At 56.2% G+C, this 19276-nt stretch overlaps 1 protein-coding gene across 4 annotated transcripts in view; it reads right to left on the bottom strand.

The window, feature by feature from the left end:
* The window catches only part of PRKAR1B (protein kinase cAMP-dependent type I regulatory subunit beta), a 92800-nt gene that overhangs the window by 72831 nt on the left and 693 nt on the right, over window positions 1–19276 (bottom strand). For 2 of the 4 annotated variants that reach the window (XM_072943506.1, XM_072943509.1), the window contains exons 1-3: window positions 18788–19198; window positions 18453–18559; window positions 7450–7643 (exon numbers count right to left, since the gene is read on the bottom strand). In XM_072943506.1, the coding sequence (XP_072799607.1) occupies window positions 7450–7626 (177 nt within the window). In that variant the 5' untranslated portion in view covers window positions 7627–7643; window positions 18453–18559; window positions 18788–19198. Of the gene's footprint in view, window positions 1–7449; window positions 7644–18452; window positions 18560–18787; window positions 19199–19276 lie in introns of those variants that run through there. The other 2 variants (XM_072943507.1, XM_072943508.1) reach the window with 2 other exon arrangements.

The following is a 19276-nucleotide window of genomic DNA, read 5'->3' as shown; positions in this document are numbered from 1 at the left end:
GACCTTTCTTTGTAATACTCGGTCGTGTCTGAAAGCTTTAAACCTGCTCTACTTATTTCTGCCTTGTTTTGCAGGGCAGGTAACTAGGTTGGGGGTTGAACCCGGGGCCTCATGCGTGCTGAGCGCGTGCTCCACCACGAAGCTGCACCTTCCTCCTAAACCTTCTTTAAGGAACGCCCTGTGCTCAGCTCTCGTTTTGTGGAGAAGCTTCATCAGACGGATGGACAGTGGCCCTCTGAGTCTGAGATTCCTCTCACGGAGTCGTGGCCTGGACGGACGGACGGACGGACGGACAAATGCAGCTAAGCCTCAGCAAGCAGACCCCTGCTGGGCCCCTGGGGGAGCAGGGTGACCGCCAGCAGCCGCTGCAGGGATGCCGCCCTGGTTCCGCCCCTCGTCTGCAGAAGCGTTATCCCTGCGGCCATGTCCGCGGTGTTTAGGGGGCGGGACACAAAAGTGAGCTCACACTTAACTCACTAGTATATGTTACATCAATTAAAAGAATAAATAAATAACTAAAAAACAAAAATAAAATTTTTTATAAATTCAAAATAAAAATAAATTTTAATTTAAAATTTCTTGAAAATTATAAAATCCTTTAAATTTAAAAATTTTAAAAACCCAAGTGTACGAGAAGTGTGATGCACAAAAAATGGAAGGAAAAGGGAACCTGCGCGTCTGAAGCAGCCCTGTGGGCAGTGAATCTCTTTTTCCAATGTATTTTCTGTTACTGACGACAGTTATAAACCTTTCCAGCGCTTCTAAGACACAAGCAGGTGTGTTCTGCTTTCACTGCAGAAGGACACCCTAATACAACCTGACGGGGCTCTTCCCAGGAAGGCAAGGTCAGCTCAAACCTCAAAACGTAATCAAAGAGCATCTGACAAAATTCAGCATTCAGTCATGACTTAAAAAGAGAGAAAAAACTCAGTAAATTAGAAACAGAAGGAAACTTCCTTAACACCATGGAGGAATCCACGCGAACCCACACCTGCGACTTAATGAAGAGACGAACGCTCCCCCAAGACCAGAACAGGACGAGGAGGCCTTTTCCCAGTCGCCCTGCTCAGCACCACGCCAGATGCACGTGCAGACGGAGAGGAAGACGCCAAACTCCCCGACGCAGCTGAACGCGTAGAAAATCCCACAGAATCTGTAAAACTCTTCTAGTAAGTGACTCAGTGAAGCTGTAGTTTTAACAGCTTTTTGTACATTTTTCATACAAGTCCTTTATCAGATGTGTGTTTTGCAAAGTTAATACATAAAAGTCAATTATAGTTTTATAGTCGAGCAATGAACGATCGAATTTTAACATTTAAAAAACAGTGCATTAAGTGAATGAAAAGACCCGCCACAGACGGGGAGAAAATATTTGCAAAACACACATCTGATAATATACAAAAGGCTCTTAAAACCCAGCATAAGAAACCAAACACTCCACGTGGAAAACAGACAAAGGATCAGGACACACACCTCACCGCAGAAGACACTCCGGTGGCAAACAAGCCCAGGACAGGAACTGCCCGTGGTGCGCCACCAGGGAAACGCAGACTAAAACCCCGAGAGGCCGCCACACACCCATGGGAACGGCCAGAATCCAGACACTGCCCACACCAGACCAAGCAAGTCGATCGGCGCCGTTTTTCCAACAGCATCTGCTCACTTCGTGCCTCTGTCACGTTTTCGTAATTCTCACGATACTTCAGATTTTCCATTACAGTTATGGGGATCTGTGGTCAGTGATCTTTGTGCTACTGCTGCAAAAGGACTGCAGCTCGCTGAAGGCTCCGACGGTGGGGATCGTTTTTCAGCACGATGTTTTTTAACTGAAGTACAGTCAGTTACAATGTGCTCATTTCTGGGGTACAGCACGTGTTTCAGTCATGCGTATATTCGTATTCATATTCTTTTTCATTGATTACGGGATATTGAATATAGTTCCCTGTGCTCTACAGAAGAAATTTGTTTTTATCTATTTTCATATATAGTGGTGAACATTTGCAAATCTCAAACTCCCAAATTTATCCCTTCCCACCCTCTTCTTCCCGGTGACCATAAGATTGTTTGCTGTGTCTGTGGGTCTGTTTCTGTCTTGTAGATGAGTTCATAGTGCCTCTTTTACCTTTTTTTTTCAGATTCCACATATGAGTGATCTCATACGGCATTTTTCTTTTTCTGGCTTATTTCACAGCACTGAAGTATTTTTAATTTAGGTCTGTATTTTGTTTTCTTAGACATAATGCTACTGAACACTTAACAGACTACAGTATAGAGAAAACATAACTTTTATCTGCACCGGGAAACCAAAAATTTGCACGGTTCTCTGTACCGCAGTCCTCGCTTTACTGGGGTGGTCTGGAACCAAACCTGCAGCATCTCTGACGTGTGCCCGTAAACCCCAAACTGCTCTAAAAAGTAAAGCCTATTTTTTTTAAAGTACCATTAAAATAGAGTAAGAAGTGAACTAGGAGTAAACCGAACAAAATATGTGAAGGGTCTGTATACTGAAAGCAACACAAGTTTTTCCTTCACTCATGAAAGAAATTAAAGGCTTAAATAAACGCAGAGAAGTTCTGTGCTTGTGGTTTGGAAGATTCAATATTATTAAGATGTCTCTTCACCCCAGACTGATTTATACATTCAGTGTAATCCCAGTCAAGACCCCAGGAGGACCTTTTGGTCAGTACGACCCACATCACTGTAAGACACACCTGGAGAGAACCAGGAAACAGAGACAACTCTGAAAAGCGGCGAAGCTGTCAGACTCACACCGCCTGACCCCAGCAAACTGCAGGGACACAGCGGTGAGACGCAGGGGTGGCCCGGACAGCTCGACGGAGCAAGCCCGAAATCAGCCCAGAACCCCTGTCCCCGCGGGTCTTCGACAGGGCAGTGGCCTCACGCTAGGGGGGCTGCAAGCTCACTGGGTCCTTCGAGAGCGAACCGGCAGCAAGACTGGGAGCTGTAAAGCTACGCAGACAGCGCCCCCGAGCCCTCTCCTGACACATCTGCTTACACACTCATTTTTTTCTTTCATGTCTTTGGCATAAAGGTGTTTTACGAAGGGATAAAAAACTGAAAGCTACCGAACAGGAAACAAGGGGAGGAAAGTAACAACCGTGACCCATCCACGCGTGCAGCACTGTAAGGCCACCAGATGCCAGGAAACTGCGGCTAAGAAGGATGCAGGCACCATGGTGCCCTGAAGCCCCTGAAACACACGCTGAAAGTGGTCCAAATGGTAAATCTTGTCATGTACATTTGACCACACACACACACACACACACACACACACACACAGACGCTACTAAGAAAAAAATCAAACAAAAAATGCACGTAGGCTACAACTGTCCAGGCCCGTGTGTCAGTGCGCCCCGCTGAGCAGGGAAGTCCTCAGAAGAACGCAGTGCTGGCCGGCAGGTGCGGTGTAACCAGTGCACTCTGTAAAGGCGCATCCCCGACACCGTCCACAGCTCACTGCTGGAAGGATCGATGCCTTGTCGTTGCCCGGCCTCCTGAAGCCCGGATCCGGGAGAAGCTCAGAGTCTGTGTTCTGCCGGCGGGTGAGGACTATCTCACCCCCCAAAGTCTCCGCCTGGAGAGCTCCACCTCCCCAACCCCGGCTCACTCGCCTGGGCGCCAGGCACCGCGTCGCACCCGGGCCGGATGGAGGCCTCGGAAGCCTGCTCCCCACTCCCGACGCAAGTGGGGAAAGCTGAGCACCCCAGGCTTCCAGCAGAGGCAGCGGGAAGTGAACGGGCATCAGGGCTCTTCAAGGCACCTTACATTTTGGGGATGTCAGATCCACTGCAAACACGGGGAACAGCCTCCCCAGTAAAAGCAGCCACGTGTAAATGCACGCGTACGACTTCAGAGCATCCACAGAATCACCCCAAAGCCAGTAGGTATCAGGACAGGAAAAAGACACGAACTCAACCGGTCTCGCGCCTGGACGCCGCTGGGTCGGCATCGGGGGCAGGGGCGCCCGGCCCTCACACCCTCTGCTCGGGCTGGACACGGCCGGCGCCCGTCGGACAAAGCGGACCTGCTCCCGTGCGCTCTGTGTGACTGGCTCTTTCCTCCCACCGCCCCGCCCATGCCCACGGCAGCTGCTGGGGCTGAGCTGTGTCCACAAATAGATCTCTGCGGTCCTACTCTCAGACCTCAGAATGTGACCGTATTTGGGGACGGGGTCTCACAGAGGTCATTAGTTAAAGCGAGGACATCAGGGTGGACCCAAAGCCCACAGGACTGTCCCTTTTATATAAAAAGAGAGAGAGGCCACGTGAAGGAGGCAGAGGTGGGGAGACGTGTCCACCAGCCAGGGAGCCCGAGGACAGACAGAGCCCCAGCATCGAGGGGCCAGGCCTGGGAAGACCCCGGAAGTCCTCTGGGGGGAGCCCGCCCGGCGGCACCTGGGTCTCACACCTCAGCCCCCAGGCTGCGCGAGAGGCGACTTTGACAGTTAAGCCCCCAACGTGGGTGCTTTGTCACAGCCGCCCAAGCACACTCTGGTGGCAGCGCAGTGACCGTCACCGAGAAAATAAGGATTCATGCCACCCCCTTACAGTTAAGTAAAAGAAAATGCTCGGTTTAGAACCAAGACTGGAACCTAGGCTTCCTGGTCGTCTGCAGACGAGTCACCCCACCTCCTCCAGACATCAGCCCTCACCTGTCAGAGGCAGGTCACCAAGGCTTCTCCAGGCAAGTATGACCAGTCCACCTCCCTACACCTCCACCCTTGTCCCCGCCTCTCCCCCAAGCTCCAGTCCCACAGCCTCTCTGACAGCTCAAGCATGTCCAAAGCATCACTTTGACCTTTTCCGATCCAACCGTTCTCTTCCTACTGTCCCCTTCTTGGCAGGTGGCACCCCCTTCAGACCAAACGCCAGGAGTCATGCCCCACACCTCTCTCCTCCCCCTACCTCCAGTCCACCAGCAAGACCTGGAACAGCCCCACCAAAGCCAGCAGCCCCCAGCTCCTCTCTCCCCATCTCCGCTCCCCAGTGACAGTAGCACCCTGCCCCTGCCAAGCGTAACAACCCAAAGTGTCTGCAGCCACTGCACACGTCCCCTGGGGGCAAGAGACCCCTAGATGAGACCGTCTGCTCTAGTCTCACCCTGTGGCCTCAGCTCAGGTCTGGCCGGGACCCCGCCTCTGGCCTCTAAGGAGCTCCCTGTCTCGGTCCTGCCAATAGGTCACCCCCTGAAAGACAGGGCACCAGGCTGGGGTCACTGGTGAACAAACCAGGTTAAGTAAGGATGCACGACATCCCCTCTTCAAACGTGAGGGAACGATCCCATCCCCCGCCCCCGGCCTCGGTGTGGGACTGGGGACTGGCGCTCCTCTCCTCACGGGGACCTCAAAAGTAACCAGAGAGACACGGATTAAGGCCACATGGCCAGGTCCACCTATTCAAAAACAGCTTTTAAAATTAAAACAGCCAAAGTGGGCTCAGGTGGGTCACTAGCAGCCCCAGTCCCTGCTGGAGGGGCTGGGAACTGATGCTCCGCTCTGGGGAGCCCCCGTCAGTCCATTTCCGAAAAGCTGCACTAAACCAACAATACTACACATGGAAAAAATCTCAGTACAGAAACGTTCGTGTGGCATTATTTTTAACGTTAAAAAAAAAGCTGAAAATAACTCAATCATCTAATCGTGAGGGAAATGTGGAGAAAACATGGCTGTATCTTCTTAACACAAGTGAGTGAAGAATAGACAGTAAGTACGCATGTCTGTGACATGGCTACAGCTATGCTCGAAATCCACACGGTGGAGGGACCACAGATCCCACGTCCACACAGCGGGGGTGCTGCAGGGCCCACGTCCACAGAGCAGGGGGGCCGCAGAGCCCACGTCCACACAGGGGAGGGGCTGCGGATCCCACGACCACACAGGGAAGGGGCCACAGAGCCCACGTCCACACAGCGGGGGGGGCCGCAGATCCCACGTCCATACAGGGGAGGGGCCACAGATCCCACATCCACACAGCGGGGGGGCCGCAGATCCCACGTCCACAGAGCAGGGGGGCCGCAGAGCCCACGTCCACACAGCGGGGGGGGCCGCAGATCCCACGTCCATACAGGGGAGGGGCCACAGACCCCACGTCCACACAGCGGGGGTGCTGCAAGGCCCACGTCCACAGAGCAGGGGGGCCGCAGAGCCCACGTCCACACAGGGGAGGGGCTGCGGATCCCACGACCACACAGGGAAGGGGCCACAGAGCCCACGTCCACACAGCGGGGGGGGGCGCAGATCCCACGTCCACACAGGGGAGGGGCCACAGATCCCACATCCACACAGCGGGGGGGGCCACAGATCCCATGTCCACAGAGCAGGGGGGCCGCAGAGCCCACGTCCACACAGGGGAGGGGCCACAGACCCCACGTCCACACAGCCGGGGTGCTGCAAGGCCCACGTCCACAGAGCAGGGGGGCCGCAGAGCCCACGTCCACACAGGGGAGGGGCTGCGGATCCCACGACCACACAGGGAAGGGGCCACAGAGCCCACGTCCACACAGGGGGGAGGGACCACAGACAACGTTTACCTCTTCTTTCCACTCCTGAACTTCTCAGATTTTCTTTAAAGGCACGTATTGCTATAAAATGTTTTTCATGGATTGTTTTGAAGGGAAGAAATAAATCCATTCCTTCGGGTTGGGCTATGTGTCCACAAGAGTTCCCGTCAGAAGTAAGACACTGCTGGGAGGCGGGGCACGGGCTGAGAGGTGCTTAAACACAGACCCGGCCCCGGGGCTCCCATTCAGTCCCCATGGCAGACAGACAGGGACAGTTATGCTGTGATACGAGGGCCAGGAGGAGGAACCTCAGGTGACCCCAGAGAGTGTTCTGGGCCGAGAGCCCAAGGGAGGGAGGGGCAGCAGGGCAGGCTGACAGGGGCTCCTGTCCCAACCTGCCGCTTCCTGGACCATCCGCTTGCTTCCCACGATGAGCCAGCAAGGGGGTGACAGGTGTCATTCGGGAGGAGTGAGCTCGGGGACCCCCTCCTCAGTAGAGAGGGGCAGATCAGGCATGTGTCCCACCCCCAACCCGTGCACACACACGTTTGCGGGGCAGGCCAGCCTCTGCTGAGTCCCAGAGACGTAGACGATGTGCAAGCTGACCCCAGACATCCCACATCACACTCTGCCAGAGCTGTTTTGCCCCAGTGCCGAGGACATCTACGAGACCCAGTGCCACTTCCGTCCCGAGCTGAAAACCATCTGTGAGCCCCACAGGTTCTAATCACAGTCAGCCTTTCCCAAACATCTGCACCGCCTTCCACCAGCCCCCTGAAGGCCCTGGACCACCTGGGAGGAGAAGGGGTTCTGTGGCTGGGAGGACAGAGCCCCCAGCTCCGGCAAACCGCTTTGGAAGGACACTCCCACAGGCACTCCAGGCCCCGTGAGGACGGTGGCGGAAAGGGTTGGCGGGTGCCCTGCACTGACCTTCTCCAGCTTCTCGAAGTGTTCCCGGAGGAACCTCATGGGGCGGTCGGGCTTGGAGACGCAGAGGTGCACGATGCAGTCCCTGAGCACCTGCTGGACGCTGTGCTTCTGGACGTAGAGCTCGCAGCCTCGCAGAGCCTCGTCCTCCTCCAGCGGGTAAGGCGACGGCGAGGCCATGGTCAGCGGGACTGCACCTGGGGAGGAGAACAGGGATCAGGCTCGTGGTTCGGTGAACACCTGTCCTACACGCATCCTAAGGTTTACCCGTGCGGGCTGATCCAAGGACTGACGCGATGTGCTCACATGGCCCGGGCGTTTTACCCTGCACTTGTCAGCGAGATGACCTGTTAATACAACCACCGCGATGCCTAACAGCTAACAGACCCCCCGCGGACGGGGGTGGACCAGGCAGGTTTTGCACGCTGTTGAGAAGCAGCAGTGCAGGGCGGGGGGGCTCCTGAGGGTCCAGCAGGCGGTTGTGCGGCCTCACTTGCATCCATACCCTCTTTCAGGAGAACAGTGGGGGGGGGCTGTACCTCCCACCCCAGCCGAACACCATGGGAGATGGGGTTGGGGTGCCTTTGCAAGCTCCGCAGGAAAAGGGAGGCAGGAAAACAAACGGAGCGCGGCTGAGGGGCCCCAGGAGGACAAGCCCGGGGACAAAGGCAGGCCCGCGTTCCCCGCCCGCGCTCCGGCCAGGTCGCAATCACAGCCCGGAACCGGCGCGGAACCCGGCCCGCCCGGCGGCGCACGCGGCCGCGGGGACCCCAGCCCTGGCCTCCGCGTCCCCGGCCTCCGCGCCCCGCACCACGGCGGCGCCTCGGGCTAGGGTCCAGCCGAGGGGCCAGGGGCTCCCCAAGGGCCCACATTCCCCGAGGCCTCCCGGTGCAGACCCAGCCCCGGACAGGCATGCGGAGGGGGCCGCCGCAGACCCCACCCCAGCCCAGCCCCGCGTACCTGGATGCGCGGTGCCGGAGATCGGAGGCGGTGCGCAGGGACGCAGAGACGCGGGACGGCGAGCAAGCGGGTCCCCGCACTGCAGCGGCGCCGCCCTCCGCCCGCCCCGCGCCGCCCCCGCCCACCGGCGCCCCCCGCCCCCTCCCCGCCCCGACACCCGGGCTCCCCTCTGGTCTCCCCAGGACCCACCTGTCCCCCTCCCCCCAGACTCCCCTCACCCGCTGCGTACCCCTGTTCCCCTCCCCCTCCCCTGCTCCTGACTGCCCCCCACCCTTTCCCCACCCACCAATCCTCCACCCTGGGCTTTGGGGCTGACAGGCCTCACATTGGACACACAGATCCCTGTGTAGCTTGGTCAGGACACCACTGCCACCCCCAAACTCCCTCCACTGGGGACCCTGCGATTGTCCCCCCACCCCCGTTGGTTGCAGCCTGTGGGGCTTCAGGGTGATGGCCAGCCCCCTCCACACCTGGGATGTCCCATGTACACACGTGCAAGGCACCAGCCTGTCCTCCAGGGTCTGTCTTCAGCTCAGGGCCTGCAGGGGTGGTAGGCGGGCCCAGGCCACCCTCGGGAGAGGTTAGCTGATTTCCTTTTCTTGGTTTAAGGGCACCAGCTTCACCCAGATGCCCCGGGGGAAGTCGCAGGGTCATCCTAAATTCTTGCCACCACCCATGGGCATCCAGGAGGTCACTGAGGCCAGCAGAGGCCCTTGGTGATGTCCTAACCCACAAGGCCGGGCCTGCAGCAAAGGGAAGCCCTCATTCGCTGTTGCCTTCATCCTGCCGGGTGGAGGAGGAAACTGCATCTCAGGCAGCTGGGGGTCCCCACCCCTTCCCTAGTGGTCTGAATCCCAGGAGAGGGGGAGGGACCCAGGCCTTGAAGGGGAAGGCCTCTGCTCTGCTGTCCAGGCTCACCTGTCCCTGCTCCCACACCCACACAGGCACACCACCGTGGGGGCAGCCTTGCCAGGCAAGCTCCCCAGCAGGGCTGATGCGGGCCAGCTCCCTCCTGGCAGCTGAAGGGAAAGTCACAGACGCACGCAGGTGGTCACACTCAGAGCCCCTTTCTGCTCCCCATCCCTCTCCCTCAACGTGTGCCTGGCCTCGCCCACACCTCAGGTACACTGGCACCTGCCCCAGTCACTGAAAGAGTCACTTTGGGGAACTGAAGTCCAGTCTCAACAGAATCGAAACTTCAACCCACAAGCAATTGAAACCTTTGGCTATTGCTCAGCTCTGCCCCCTGGGCCTCCCAGCTGTGTGAACTAGGAAATGTCCGTGTTGGCTACGCCGTGGTTTCTGTGACTGAGAAGTATCCATGTGGACCCACCCTGAAGTACATGACCCCCCGTCCCTCCAGACAGCCCCCAAAAATGATCTGTGGTGGTCGCAGGGACATCCCTCCCGGGGCAGGGTCAGAAACCGTGTGGACCACGGGTGGGGCACAGCTAGGCTGAGGTCACCACCCCACTGGACAGAGACAAATCTGGTCTCACAAGGTGTCCAAACAGCCACATCTTCCTAGGAAGATGATCACATCATTCGAAAGTCCCAGCAAGTCGCGCTGGTCTGCGTGCCCCCCCACCACAGGGAGGGGGCCCATCCCCACGCTACTACTCCCCTGAAGCCCGAGTGATCAAGTCTTGAAAAAAACAACTTCAAAGCCACATTATTTTCCAACCATCGCCCGCCCCAAATTCCTGGCTCTGCCAACACCAGCTCACCTGCAAAGACAGCCTGGACGTGACTTCCGTGGGGAACCCTCCCTGGGGCTCCCTCACCTGCCGATGAGGCTGGGCCTCTGCAGGTGCCGCCCCGCCCGGGGCTCCCTGCACACTGCAGCCCTGTCCCAAGTGCTCCTGCGTGACCTGCAGAGGCTGTTTGCTTTGCGGGGAGCCCCAGGCAGGCACAGGCAGTGTCTCTGTTGTCCACCCTGCAGGGCAAGGAGACAGACCAACATCTGCTGGCCGTCCACCTCCTGGCCTTGCAGGCCGACCCCCGGTGTGAGCGCGGGGCTGGGGCCACCTGCAGAGGGGCCAGAGGGTAAGTGCTGGATACTCAGGGAGGACTCACTCTGGGAGGACTCTGAGCCAGGAACCCTACCTGGAGGGGCCACCGAACCTCAATCAAGGTGAATTAACTCTCAGCCCCAGCGTACAGATGAGGATCTGGGGGACAGGGGGCTGGGAGCCGAGCTTGCAGTGCACTAATCACTGTTCCTCCAGCCATGCCCACTCCTCGGGAAGTCAGCTAATTCCTCCCCGGGGGATGGAAGACAGAGACCCAGGGGGAGGGAGAGTGGGAGCTGGGACGAGGAAACGTCGGTCCCCGAGAGACAGAGGAGGCACAGCAGCAGCGCCCTCTACTCTGCAGCTTTTAGGCCTGGATGTGAGCGCTCACACAGATTTTGCCACACAAGTCGATAAATCTGACTTAAGCGTCGCTTCCCGGTGGGGTTTTGTGGGAGTGGTGGGCAGCCCCCAGGCAGAGGACCCCAGAGGAGGCTCGCAGAGGAGGCCCCAGCCCTGGCCTGGAGGCCACCGCCCAGTGGACACGCCTGGACTCCTGACCCACACTCTGATAACTGGTGAGTGGAAGTCCCCGAGCTTGCAGTGCATCGTCTGCAGAGACTGGTAACTGCTGCTCAGGGCTCGAGGGAGACAGGCCCACCTCACGCCTGCGCTGGTGCCCAGTGTCAGGAGATAGCTCCAGGAACAGGCTGCGTATTTGCGTCCCCCAGATTTGCACCTTAAATCCTAACCCCCAGCGTGAAGGTGTCAGGAGACGGGGCTCTGGGGCAATGAGGTCATGAGGGTGGGGCCCCCGGGACGGGATTGGTGCCCTTTTAGGAGGGACCCAGAGAGCCCCTGGCCCCTTCCCCACGTGAGGACACTGCAAGGAGGCGCCATCCACAAGCCAGGATGCGGGTCCTCCTCAGGCAGGACTCCTGCCTTGATCTTGGACGTCCAGCCTCCAGCCTGAGACAGGGACTGTTCACATCCACCCGGCAAGCCTGCTGTGTCTTAGTGGCTGGGGCACTGGGGCGGGAGGAAGCACGCAATACTGAGCAAGGCCAAACCGAAAACACGTCACAAGGATAAAAGCATCCAGACACGTGAATCCGGCAGCTGAAGGAACAAACGCTGAGCGATCGGAACAAAGAACCAAAGCCACACGTTTACAGGGATGTTGCACGTGACAGTGGTGGCCTTGTACCAGGCAGAAAACAGTTTGGAGAGAAAGAGCCAGCCACCAGCTCCGTGAGGAGGAGCTGCACGTGCCTGAGCCACGACGGGCCCATCGGAGCGCCGCGTGCCCCCAGCGCCGGCTGGGTGAGACGTGAGCGAGCCACCCAGGTGCATCGCTGGAATCAGTTTATTGTGCTGGTTTAAAAGGCATGCGTAAGCGGGACACGGAACGAGGACGCCAGGAGGAGACTCCCGCTGTTTCCTTACCTCTGCCGACTAGTTACAATGTATTCAGTGGAGGAAGCTCCTTCTCTGACCCTACGGACACGTTTGGACAGCTCCACCACATCTGGGCTCAAACACAGAGATTTCAAAGCTCTGCGGTCACGTTGAGACACAAACCCGGTGCCATCTCAGTCACTGTAAGTGTCCAGGACTATGAGACAACTAAAGCCCCAACGTGATGTAGAGAAAGAGCACCCTCCCCAGCGAGGTGGGGGAGCGGGCTGGGAAAGGAGAGAGAGCCCGCTTTCTCTGTCCCTTTCTCTCCCAGCCACAGGCCCCAAACCTGCCCATCGGGCTCCGACCACTCCTGCATCAGAACAGCCTCTGGCAACTCGAACTCCCAGCCCCCAGGCCACCGTGGCTGAGGCCACATCACGTGCCTCACAGAAGTGGAACCAGACGTGTGGCCTTTGCAGTCTGGCGTCTTCCACTCTGTACAGCCTTTCTGAGGTCCATCTGCTGGTAGCAGGTGTCAGCACCGCATTCCTGTCTACAGCTGAGTCACACTCACACGTACACATACGTGAGTGTAAACATATCCCACGTGTACACAGGAGTCTATCCACTCACCCTTCGAGGAGCCCGGGCTGCCCCCACCTTCAGCTGTGCTGAGGCCACTGCCCCAAGCCTGGGTGTGCAGACCCCGTGGGCCCCGTTTTCCCTTCCTCCAGCAGCACATTCGGACGCAGAACCGCTGGGCCACGTGCTGACCCTCCGCAGACCTCGTGAGGACCCACCACACCATTTCCACGATGGCCACGGGACTTTGCATCCCACCAGCGATGCACCAGGGTCCCAATTCCTCCACGTGCTCCCAAACCTGTGTTAGTTTCTGTTTTTTGCAATAAGCATCCAGACAGGTGAGGTGCTCGCCAGACCTTCGACACCAGGCATGGCCGCGGCTCAGCACCATTTCCAACCCTGTCTAACGGCCGAGTTCCAGGCCAGCTCAGGTTCAACTTCAGTGGGAAAAGGTGGGGAGAAAAGCGGGCTGCTCTAGAAACAGCCACACTTAATGTGCTTTTTTGCTGTGGAATATTTGGAGACGTGCCTTATAGAATTTCCCTCCTATTCCTAATTTTTCCTAAGTTTTTTCATCATAAACAGGTGTCGAATTTCATCAGATGCTTTATCTGCATCTACCGAGATGATCACGAGTCTTCCCCTTTTTTCAAAATGTGGTCAATTATATGAACCTTTAATGTTAAAAAACTAACCTGCACCCCTGGAATAAACTCAGTCTGGTCACAACGTAGCATCCTTCATAAAATGCCTCATTTGCAGATTTAATCTGCGGTTTTGTTTAGGACCTCGCACCTGGGTTCAGCGCAAGAGGCTGTTCCACAGCGTTCCTTTCTGGGATGTCCTGGCCACCTTCTGGGATCACGGCTGCGGTGCCGGCTTCACAAGAGCGGGGAGACACCCCCGCCCCCCGTTTCAGACGGCAGTTACCGCCTTGCCAAGCAAGCGTCCTTAAGTGTCTGCTGGGAATGCCGTTTGTGCTAACAGCCTTTATTGTGGGAAGCTTTTAAATGATAAATTCTTCTTCCATAGCTAGTAGACTCTCCTGACTTTCTACTTCATCTTGTGGAAGTTTTAGTAAATTATCTTTTCCTAGAACGTCCTCTACTTCATAAACTATTTGGCCTGAAGTGGTTTGCATCACTATAGCATCTTTTAAAAAGCGCCTAGAACCCTCCCTGATGCCCCCTTTCATACTCATGCTGGAATCTGTGCCTCTGAGCTTTTCCCCTGCAGTCTTGACAAGGGAGTCATCGATTTTATTCACCTTTAAAAACGACAGACTCTTGGTTTTAATGGCATTCTCTGTCGTGTGTTCATTTCACTGTTTGGCTACTTTCTGTTCTACCTTTATTATTCTTTTTTACTGTGTTCAGATTTGTCTGTATATTTTGTTGTTGGAAGGAAAAAAATCAGCTTTTTTTTCAGTCAACTGAAAGCAATAATAAAGGTATTTGCAGACTCGAAAAATACCTGATACCAATTTGATTCTTGTTCGTTTGAAGGCAACCTATTCTTTTTCTCTGACAGTCTCACGAATTCCTGTCTTTGACATTCAGTTTCACAACAAGCCAACGTGAGTGCCTCTCTGGCCCTGGGTGGGCCCTTCGATCTGAGCTCTGGAAAATCTGTCCCCACTCCCCCATTAAACACCCTTTCCCGGGACGTCTGTTAACCGGCGCTTCTGCCTCCACCGCGCACGCCTTCCTCTCCTCCGCCCTCCTGTCCTGTTTCGTGTTGCTCACTCTTCTCCTTTTGCAGGCATCTTTCACCTACTTTCACGTACTGGTCCTTCTGTTCTATTGCCTGTTTATTTCTGTTCAGTCTGGAAGAGCGTCTGGGGAAAGGGGACAGGAGGGCGGGGGCCCCTCAGTGTTCCTGGAGCCACCACCAATGTGAGGACACTCAAGAACCGTCACTACAACAGGTGCCTGGAAAGTCACCCCCAGCCCCACCCCAAGCCCCTGGAGACCACGAGTGTGCCCCCCGTCCCTGGAATTACACTGCCTCATGAACGTCACACAAGAGGAACCGAGCACCACGTCCTTTCACGTCTCCATTTGCTCAGCGTGGGCCCGAGACGCACCCGAGCTCTCGCACGCACCAACAGTCCCTTCCATTCTTCTACCAAGTAGACCAGAGAAATCAGTGTCCGCATCTGAAGACCCTCCTGCTGGCTCTGTGTCCCTGATTTTTAGTTCGACTCCATTTTTGTCTGAGAGCACGCGCTGTGTGACGGCACTTGTTTTACGGTCGCTGAGCTGTTTTGTGGCCCAGGATCCGTCCTGCCCTGGCTTCTTCCTGGGCGCCTGTGAGCAACGTGCATTCTGCCCTTGCTGCATGGGGTGTTCTGCGAGTGTCCACCGCCACTGTCCTACGTCCTTGTGGAAGGTCCAAGAGTGTGACCCTTGAGAGTGAGGGTCAAGGCCTTCACCTGTGATTGGGGGTTGGTCTCCCCCTTCCAGCTTTGCCAGCTTTCACTGTGTGTGCTGTGAAGGCCTGTTGTCTGGGTCACCAAAGTCTGCAAATGTGGCGGGTCTTCCTGGTGGACAGGCCCCTTTGTTACGCAGTGGACCTTTTCCCCTAGAAGTTTCACCTGCTCTGCAGCCTCAGCAGGCTGGTATTGATTATTGTCTCTAAAAATGAATGTTTACAGGACACACCTCGTCCTGCCCTTCCACTTCCGGTCTTCCCACATCGCCGTGTGTGGAGGGAGTTTCAGCACACGGTGGACGACAGGCGGTTGGGTTGTGGCTTTTTATTCCCTCTGCCAACCTCTGTCTTCTAACTGGTGTGTGTAGGACATTTACATTTAAAGTAATTGCAGACACACTGGGGCTTAAGTCTGCTGTTTTATTACTTCTGTTCATTCCCTCTCCCTTCCCTTTATTGTGGGAAATGTGCAGATCTTTTAGATTCCCACTTCCTGATGTCTTGAGTACATCACTGTTTACTTTTCTTTGCAGCTGCTCTAGACACTCCCACACACACGTGTGATCATCAGCCTACTGGCTTCGATATTTTACCACGTCCAACACAGGGTAGAAACTGCCCTTCACCCCTCTCGCTCTTCAAACACAACTGTTGTAAATACTTCCTCCACGTGCACTGAGCACATCAGTGTTACAACTTCCGCTTCAACCAACGGGTGCGATCCAGGAAGCTCGTGAGGTGAAAGGTGGTCACGTTTACTTCCATTTCACCCTCCCCCTTGTTCGTAACTTCCGGAAGGCCCAGCCTTCAGCGACAAGGTCCTTCGTGTTTGGAGCTTCCTTTGGTCCATCCTCCAGAGTAAGTCTACCAGCAACAGTTCTCTTGGCCTGCCTTTGTCCAAGAACGTCAGTGTCCGCGTTTAGCCCTGAAGGATCGTTTCGCCGGATGGAAGATTCAGCGGACAGTTTTTTTCCTTCAACACTTCCTTCCACTGTGATTTCAGACGAGAAATCTGCCACCTTTCACACCAGTGTTCCGCTCTAGGGCTGTTTTACATTTGTTTTTCTCTGTCTTTAGTTTTCAGAAGTTAAATTATGATGTGTCTTCGTGTGAATTTCTAGAGGGCTTATACCACTTAGGACTTCCTCTGCTCCTTTTATGTGTGGGTTCGTCTTTCACCAAATTCGGGAAGTTTTCATCCATCTTCAAACACTTTTTCAGCCCACGTTCTCCCTGTTCTAAGACTCTGGTGGAAACACTCACCGTCCTGCAGATCCGAGGCTCGTCCACTTACCGTCCCTCTCTTGCTTAGATCGTGTAAATCTCATTGCTCTACCTTCGAGTTCCCTGATTCTTTCCTGTCACTATGTCAGGACTATGTCACTAGGCCAGTGACGGACACACTGTGCCCAGCAGTGGACACGTTAATTTGGTCATTGTACTTTTCAATTCTGTAATTTCCACTTGGTTCTTTTTTTCTACTGTAGTATAGTTTATAGTGTTGTGTCAATTTCTGGTGTGCAGCACAATGCTTCAGTCACGTAGAAACATACATATATTCATTTTTACATCCTCTTTCACTGTAAGTTACTACAAGATATTGAATATAGTTCCCTGTGCTGTACAGTATAAACTTACTTATCTATTTCTATACGTTAGTATCTGCAAATCACAAACTCCCCATTTATCCCTTCCCACCCTCTTCCCCTCCCCCATAACCACAGGTTTGTTTTCTGTGTATGTGAGTCTGTTTCAGTTTTGTAAATAAGTTTGATTTTTTTTTAAGATTCACATATAAGTGATAATCATTTAGTATTTTTCTTTCTCACTTGGCTCTTTTTAATGCTTCTATTTTTTTGTTAAGATCTTCTATTTTCATCTGTCTCAAAAGAATTCATACAAATTTTAAAAAGCATTTTTATGACTGCTTTAAAAATCCTCATCAGATGACCCCAAGTCTTGTTCATCTTGGCATTCACGTCAGTTCATTTGCTTTCACATTCACAGGATAGTTTTCCCAGCGTAACAGGAGACTTTTTAGTGTATCCTAGACATTCTGGTTATTAAGTTCGAAGAGTCTTGATTTCTTTTAAATCTTATATTTCAGCAGGAAGTCGCTCTGCTAGGGTTAGTGTGTAGATTCCAGCCGAGTCGTGGCCTGTGGTCCCAGAGACAGTTATATTTTCGCAGCCCTTGCAACGCCCTCCTGGTGCTGCCCTGGCTGCAGCTCCATCTTTGGTGGTACCACCTGCAGCATCGGAAGGCACTAGGCTGCCCGGTGTCCTGCGACTGCTCTGGGGGGAGGGCAGCACCTGCCAGGCCCGGGGCTCTGTGCTCCCGCAGGCAGGAGTCCAGGAGCGCCACCAGCACCACAGCTGTGTAGCAGGGCCAGGCGGGCTGCAGGGCCATCGCTGCTGTCACAGAGGGCAGTCTGCGGGGCGGGGCAGGGCTGCCTGCTAGGTCTCTATCACCCCCAGCCCCAGCCCAGTCCCATGGCCAGAGGGAGGTGGCTTCTCTTGCAGCGTTTTGCCTGTGCTATGCCTTTGCCAAAGTAACAGCTGTCAGGTAGAGCCAGGGTGTCTGACGGTTCAACAAAGGCCTTAAGACGAAGCGGGACAGTAAAGCTTGACTCACAGGTCAGGGAGGAGGTCAAGCAGGGAGCAGGCAGAGGGAGCGACACGCCCAGGGCACACAGCTTAACTAGGGTCCCTAGGGGAGGGCTTTGGGGTCCCTGGGCTAACACTGGATGGGTCAGTTCAGACCAGAAGGAGTGGGGTCTCTGTAAGCCTCTCAGGGGTTTTATCGAAAGGGCACACTGGGGACAGCCCTGGACGTGAGAGAGGGAGGCTGTCAGGAGGGTGCTGGGCAGTCACACCAACAACTCAGGTGTACTGCTGATTCTGCGGGCTGTCACCTAGGGACATGCCCTGGAGGGAAGGCTCCTGCCAGTGCAAGGCCCTGCAGGGACCGGGCCACACAGGACAGATGCTGGGCAGAGACCACGGATTCCAGAAGCAGCTGAGCAGCACCCTCAGCAGCCTGCTTGCAGCTCTGGCTGCTCCTTGGGCACCCACGCCGGGAGCCTGCAAGTGAGAAAGACACGCCGGGGACCCAGCCCGTGACCACTCCTCGGGTGCTGGGGTCCCCGGCCAGCCTGTCTTCTTCCCAGCTCGAGCCCGTGCCCACTGTCTGCTGAACTCCCGCAGGGTATTCAGCTGTGCTTGGAGGAGAGGAGGGACAAGTGAGGCCCCACCATCCCCGCTGAAGGGTTTACCACGTCCCACCTGACCTCCGCCGCGGCCTTCTGAGCGGTCTCACGTCTATCTGCTCTGTTCTTCAGTAGCCAAAGCAGTCTTTCAAAATGCGAACCTGGCATTGAATGTGAAACTCTCCCACCTCAAATCCTTCCGTGTCCCCCGCCGCTTCACGGTAAAGGCCCTGCGTGGTCTGCCCCCCAGAGTACCCCGCACCCGCTGGGTCCCTGCGCTCTGGCCACAAGATGCTTCCTTCAGCTCCTGGATCCCGGTTAGCCCCCCTCCCCGAACTCGTGCCTGTCCCTGCCGAAACAACGCACCATAAACTGGGCGGCTTAAAGACAGCAGTTTATCTCCTCACCATTCTGGACGCCAGTCTGTCAGGGCGGCAGCAGGCCGGCTCCTCCTCAGGCCACTGCCCTCACCTCGCCGCGCTCTCCGGGTGCGCCGGGTCCGTCTCGGAGGCCTCTGTTCTCAAGGACACAGTCACGTGGATCAGGGCCCACCCAAGACCCCTCTCACTTGATGAGCCTGCACGACCTGCCTCTAAGCAGCGTCACACTCGAAGTCTGGGGGTCAAGACGGCCACACACGAACTGTGGGGGACACGTGGCCGCCACCCTCCCACCCGGCCTGTCCATGCTGCCCCCCCCCCCCGCAACCTCGCACCCCTTCACCTACTTAACTGTCACTTACCTCCACCCTTCACCTGCGCCGCCACTACCTCCGGGAAGCCTTCCTAGTCAAGGCCGGGTTCCCTCGCCTTCGTCCCTCAGGACCAGCGTAACTGCAGGCCCACCAGACCAAGACCCGAGGCCGGGGGAGGCGTCGCACCCCACGCAGCCGGCCCAGCCCACGCCTGCCGGGGACGCGAGGGCCCCGGGAGCCCCCGCAGACACGAAGGGACACGATCACCACACATCACCACGGCGCCACCAGGCGCGCGTCCGCCCCGCAGCGCGGCCCCCGACCCCCGGGAGGACGGCGCTCCGGAGGAGCCCCCAGAGCGCAGGCGTGGAGCCGAGCCGTCCGTCCCGGGGCGACGCACGAGTTCCCTCGGGTCCCCTCGGCCGCTCTCCAGTCGCTCCCGCCTCGCGCCGCTCGCGTCCCCCGGCCCCGCCCCCAACCCCCCCGCCCTGTCCTGTCCGCCCCGCGAGCTGCTAATAAAGTTGCGCGCGGAGCCGA

The sequence above is a fragment of the Vicugna pacos genome, chromosome 18 (assembly GCF_048564905.1).
Source record: "Vicugna pacos chromosome 18, VicPac4, whole genome shotgun sequence".
Lineage (NCBI taxonomy): Eukaryota > Metazoa > Chordata > Mammalia > Artiodactyla > Camelidae > Vicugna > Vicugna pacos.
The sequence above is the reverse complement of the archived record's forward strand: the minus strand, read 5'-3'. Positions and strand labels throughout refer to the sequence as shown.